Raw genomic sequence first — 6,466 nt, forward strand, 5'->3', positions numbered from 1 at the left:
CGCCTCCCACTCTCTCCCTATTTATTTCAAAACCCCCTTCCCCTCCCCCTTTTCTGATGAAGGGTCTAGGCCCGAAACGTCAGCCTCTCTGCTTGACCTGCTGTGTTCATCCAGCCCTGCACCTTGTTGTCTCGGTTAAAAATTATCCCATTTTTATGGCGTGATTTTCAGAGGAATGTGAAGATTGTGCTGCACTCAATCTAATTACAAAAAAAAGACACAGGAATACAAGCGGAGTGTTTATGGAGCTGGATTAATTTTTAATTCACGTAATGGGATGGAGGTGTTACTGCAGCATTTATTGCCTGTCCTTAGTTGCCCTTTAAGTGGCGATGCTGGTGAACTACCTTCCTGAACCATGCGTGTAGGTAAACCCACACTGCTGCTGGGGAGGAAACTAATGCAGAAACATGGTCTACTGAGACAGAGACACCCCGTTCAAATCCCACCGCAAGAACTGAGTGAATTTAAATAGAATTGAAGAAGTAAATTGGGACTAAATATTAGTAATGAAATTATCTGATCTATCTAGTCCACTTTAGGGAAGGAATTCTGCTATCTTGACTCTGTCTGGGTCAGTAAATAAAATGCAAAATTGCACCGAAAAATATTCAATATTGAGGAACATGCAAGCTGGGTGTGCAAAAGACAGGCCGATAGACAGAACAACAACCTTCTTTTTGAAGGGTCAATGACAGGCTGAGGGTGTTGCTGGCAGGGCCAACATTTATTACATATCCCTAACTGAAGGTGACAGTGAGCTGCCTTCTTGAACTGCTGCAGCCTAGAATTCTATCATCCTCCTGACTTGTGCCTGAGTGGGGAGTCAGGAGGGGAGTTACTCGCCGCAGTATTCCTAGCCTCTGACCCTCTCTTGTAGCCACTGTGTTAATGTGGTGAGTCCAGTTGAGTTTCTGCTCAATGGTGACCCCCAGGATGTTGATAGTGGGGGACTCAGTGATGGTAACACCATTGAATGTCAAGGGGCGGTGGTTAGATTGTCTCTGATTGGTGATGGTCATAGCCTGGCATGTGTGTGACACACATGTTACTGGTCAGCCTAAGCCTGGATATCGTCAGATCATATTACATTTGAACACAGACTGCTTCAACATCTGAGGAGTCACGAATGGTGCTGAACATCGTGCAATCATCGGCAAACATTCCCACTTCTGACCTTATGATGGAGGGAAGGTCATTGATGAAGCAGCTGAAGATGGTTGGGCCGAGGGCACTACCCTGAGGAACTCCTGCAGAGATTTCCTGGAGCTGAGATGACTGACCCCAAACAACCACAACCATCTTCCTCTGTGTCAGATATGACTCCAACCACCGGGGAGTTTGCCCCCTGATACCCATTGATTCCAGTTTTGCTCAGGCTCCTTGATGCCACACTCGGTCGAATGCAGCCTTGATATCAAGGGCTGTCACTCTCACCTCACCTCTGGAATTCAGCTCTTTTGTCCATGTTTGAACCAAGGCTGTAATGAGGTCAGGAGCTGAGAAGCCCTGGCGGGACTAAGCAGGTTATTGCTGAGCAGGTGCTGCTTGATAGCGCTGTTAGTGACACCTTCCATCACTTTACTGATGATCGAGAGGAGACTGATGGGGCGGTAATTGGTTGGGTTGGTTTTGTCCTGCTTTGTGTGTGCAGGACATACCTGGGCAATTTTCCATATTGTCGGGTTAGATCCCAGTGTTGTAACTGTACTGGAACAGCTTGGCTAGGGGAGCGGCAAGTTCTGGAGCAGAAGTCTTCAGTACTATCGCCAGAATATTGTCAGGTCCCGTAGCCTTTGCAGTATGCAGTGTCTCCAACCGTTTCTTGATATCACGTGGAGTGAATCGAATTGGCTGAAGACTGGTATCTGTGATGCTGGGGACAACCGGAGAGGCTGAGATGGACCGTCCACTCGACACTTCTGGCTGAAGATTACTGTGGATGCTTTACCCTGACCTAAAGGTGCTTGGAGGTGATATGTCACAGCTCCTCACCTTCACAACAACTGCCATGAATTTCTGATACAATCTGCACTCCCACAAGGATAGGGATGTGCACTCCCAGGGACAAAGCATCTTGACTGAGCTCTCTTGTTGGTTTAATGGATGTCCCCCTGCCTGGACAAAGGTTCACCATATGATGGGGGGATGTGGGGAGGTGGTGGGGTGATCTGGGGTGTGATGTGAATTTCAGCCAGAAGACAAACTCACCTTTTTCTGCACAGGAAAGATGGGGAGCTGGGGGCCCTGTAGCTTTTCAGGAACTGTGGCCACGGTTAGGATTTAACTTGGGAGAAATGAGGTTGGCCCTTCCAGTCCCTCACCTGGATGCCCTGCCTGTCAAAGGCACAATAACACACACAAATCTTTCAAACAAAACCAACACTTTGGATTCCACAGAGTCGTCACAGCCTGTAGGGAGGCCAGACAGCCCTCAGTGAGTGTGCTGGCCCTTTCAAAGAATGATCCACCGACCCCCCCCAGACATCATTTCCACACAGCACCGGATCGGAGCTCCTAGCCCACAGCCCCCAACTGAACCTCCTCCCTCCGACATCCTAGTATCCCTTACCTATGGGGTTCTGGCTGAGCAAGGGCAGCAGCTGGGATCAGGGTGACAGCCAGAATGAAACCCAGTGAGAAGTTGATCAAGGTGATACAGCCCAGGAGCAAAGCCAGGTACAGAATCGCAATCAGCTTCAGCGTCATCCAGCTGTGGGCAGCCTGCTCAATAGGCAAGGCACTGTCAGAACAGAAACACAGCCGCAGTTACACAGCGCACAGGCTTCACGTCAATACTAACATCCAGCTACTTCACACGGTTAGAAATCACCCATCTCCATTCCAGTCAGTGTGTTTGCTGGCTGACTGAAAGAGCTCCTCAGTAACATCCAACCATCCCACAGCTCTGCCAGAATTGAGTCAATTCCCTTCTGAAAGCTCTTCTTGAATCTGCTCCTGCTGCCCTTTCAGACAGTGCCTGCCACATCACAACAACTCGCGTAGTAAATAAATTCTCGCAAAAAAGACACATTTTGTTAAAGCTGTTTTTTGCAAAAGGAAAGATGGATTTGCACATAGTATCTGCTTCAGCTCAAAACAGGTAACAGCCAATCGCTGGTTCATTTCTTCCTGGGAATCAACCTAAGGAAAGCTGAACGTTTTCCCCAGCTGAGCACTTAGGTCCTGTGCAGACTAACTGGTGAAAGTATTCACCAGCATCTTTAACCTCTCCCTCCTACAAGTGCTCACCTGCTTCAAGAAGACCACCATCATCCCCATACCTAAGAAAGCACATGCAATGTGCCTTAATGACTGTCAACCAGTGGCTCTTACTTCAATAATCATGAAGTGCTTCGAGAGGCTGGTCATGGCCCACACCAACTCCAGTCTCCCAACCTGCCTCAATCCCCTCGACCTCCTACAATTTGCCTACCGGCATAACAGGTCCACAGAGGATGCCATATCCCTAGCCCTGCACTCATTCCTGGAACATCTGGATAACAAAGACACCTAGTTCAGACTCCTGCTTATCGACTACAGCTCTGCCTTCAACACCATTATCCCCTCCAGACTGATCTCAAAACTCCAGGACCGAGGTCTCTGGTCCACCCTCTGCAACTGGATCCCCAGCTTTCTGACCCACAGAACGCAATCAGTGAGGATAGGTAACTGCAACTCCTCCACAATAACACTCAACACTGGATGTGTCCTCAGGACACAACCCAAGAATGTGTCCTCAGCCCCCTAATGTACTCTCCCTGTACACCCACGACTGTGTTGCAAACTTTCAAACGAACATCATCTACATGTTCACTGACAACGCCACCGTAGTAGGACAGATATCTAACAACAACGAGTCAAAATACAGAAGGGAGTTAAAGGGTTTGGTGACGTGGCGCAATGAAAACAATGTGTCTCTCAATGTTGGCAAAACTAAAGAACTGATCATCGACTTCAGGAAGAAAGGAGGAGAACACACCCCCATCTACACCAACGGAACTGAGGTTGAGAGGGTGGAGAGTGTTAAGTTCCTCGGAGTGACGATAACCGACAACCTGTCCTGGAATTCCCACGTAGATGCGACAGTGAAGAAGGCACAACAATACCTCTTCTTCCTCAGGTGGCTCAGGAAATTTGACATGTCCATAAACTCCCTCACCAACTTCTACAGATGCACCATTGAAAGCATACTGTGCGGGTTCATAACAGCCTGGTACAGCAACTGCTCTGCCCAGGACTGTAAGAAACTACAGAAGGTGATGTGCACAGCCCAGACCATCACAGAAGCTAACCTTCCATCCATGGACTCTATTTACATGGCTCGTTTGTGCAGAATGGCTGTCAACATCATCAATGATCCATCGCACCCCAGTAATGATCTCCTACAACCTCTTCCATCAGGCAGAAGATACAGAAGCCTGAACACACGCACAAGCAGGTTCAGGAACAGCTTCTTCCCAGCCGTTATCAAACTATTGAATGGACTCTCTAGCCTCAAATAATGCTGATCTTGCTAATGTTGACCTCGCCTATCGCACACCCTGTGCAATGTAACCTGTATGCCTCTGTCTAAGTCTTTTTGCTCTGTACATCCTTGTTACTATGATCTGCCTGTACTGCTCATAAACAAAGCTTTTCACTGTACTTTGGTACATGGGACAATGAGTCAGTTACCTGCTCTCTCTCTGTCACTGATTCCAGTGTCCTACCCTATTTCGTGACTGTCCTGATTTCTCTTCCTCAGTCATGCTTATTCCCTACATACTGAGACTGTTTGGTTGGCTTTCCACAGACCCTGTGTCCTACCTCTGCGTGTTGTGGGGTAAAGCGAGTCCAGCCACATAGATGGCTATAGAGGTGAGCACGACTGCTTCAGTCTCTGAGATGGGGAAATGCTCCGTAGCTGTTCCCTGGCACAGGAGTGGCACATAGTAGAGGGCAAGACCCATGACATGGCAGATGAAAATTGGAGTCATGATTGACAGGAAGCTTGGTCTGACATTCTGGAGTGAAGAAAACAGGAGTGATCACAAACAGAAGCAGGGAGTAAAGGGGGAGCAAACCTACAAACTGGGAGTGAATGCTACAGACTTAATCCCACTGGCCAGGAATGATGCCCCAACTCTCAGTCTACCCAGTCAATGACCCACTGAATGCAGCACTGTTTGGATCGAAGATGGAGGACAGGTTGGGACATGCTGAGCGGGGGTTCAGAGCTTGTGCAAGTGTCCCAGGAAATGTGGCAATATATCACGCACAGTAAGATCCCACGACCCAGCAATGACAACAACAACCAGATTGCTACCCAGTGAAGAGAGGGCAAGGAGGAGGAAAATGGGGTTGGGCTTGATTTGTCTCACCTTCCCTCTCCCCAATACCCACCTCTCTCTCCCACAACCACACCCCCCACCACTCCATCCCTGGGCCCTGCAGGGTAGAACTCTCCCAAATTCCTCTTCCCCAAGGCACATCCACAATTGCTGTAGGTGACAGGTTTAATGGAGGCATTCAAGAGGGCTATTGAATAGTATGCAGGGAAACGGGCAAAAGACAGGAGACTGGCATGCAGTAACAATGGTCATCTGAAGAACCAGTGCAGGCCTGATGGGCTGAAAGGCCTCATTCTGTGTTATAACAACTCACAGACTCTCTGAAGGGAAAGACAGAGGGACTGATGGGTGGAGCTCAGCCCCGTCACCCTCCCTTTTGTCCCACTCAGTGCAGGTCACAGCTGGGGCCTGAATTCACAGCCGGACCCTGGTAGTACCTGTACCAACCCTCCGCTTCCTCCCCCACCCTGATCAACCACCTCCTTGTCACCGCAATAATCTCCGGATCAACCCCCTCGCCCATCATCCCTCTCCTCTCCCCATCACAACGTGCTCCCCCCAGCGCCTCCTCCCCCGAGCACCCTCATCCCCAACACCCCCAAATCCCCAATCCCCAGCCCCACACGTTCAGTACCTCAGCAGCACAATCCTGGGCACAGACGGGCACCACCTTGGACAGTCGGATCCACAGGTCGAGAGCGTGAGGAACACATTCAGGAAAACACTCGGTAACAAAACGCTTCAGCAGCAGCAATACACAGGAGGTCACTTGCTGCAGCTCATCACAACGATCTTACAATTCACTGCTCATAGTCCCACCGTCAGCACGTTGCAAACCATACCGCAGCAACTGAAGGGTAGTCACTGCTATCGTGGCAGCCAAAACATACACAGCAAGATTCCACAAACTGCACTGCTCTAATCCCCCAGTCCTGTGTGTTGGTCACACACACAGTTCTGCTCTTTTTCCAGCTATCACTGAGCAATTCTTTATCCAGTGTGACCTGGTTTAATGCCTTATTCAAAAGGCAGGACCTCCAGCGATATAACATCCCCTCAGCGCTGACCCTCCGACAGTGCGGCGCTCCCTCAGCGCTGACCCTCCGACAGTGCGGCGCTCCCTCAGCGCTGAC

General features: G+C 49.6%; 1 protein-coding gene across 2 annotated transcripts in view; it reads right to left on the reverse strand.

Annotated features, from left to right (window-relative positions):
- gpaa1 (glycosylphosphatidylinositol anchor attachment 1) overlaps positions 1-6,466 on the reverse strand; it is a 22,906-nt gene that overhangs the window by 4,561 nt on the left and 11,879 nt on the right. For both annotated transcript variants that reach the window (XM_048606847.1, XM_048606841.1), the window contains 3 exons: positions 5,968-6,033; positions 4,810-5,006; positions 2,573-2,743 (listed from right to left, as the gene is read on the reverse strand). In XM_048606847.1, the coding sequence (XP_048462804.1) occupies positions 2,573-2,743; positions 4,810-5,006; positions 5,968-6,033 (434 nt within the window). The remainder of the gene's footprint in view (positions 1-2,572; positions 2,744-4,809; positions 5,007-5,967; positions 6,034-6,466) is intronic.

Source organism: Rhincodon typus, chromosome 2 (genome assembly GCF_021869965.1).
Source record: "Rhincodon typus isolate 14 chromosome 2, sRhiTyp1.1, whole genome shotgun sequence".
Classification (NCBI taxonomy): Eukaryota; Metazoa; Chordata; class Chondrichthyes; order Orectolobiformes; family Rhincodontidae; genus Rhincodon; species Rhincodon typus.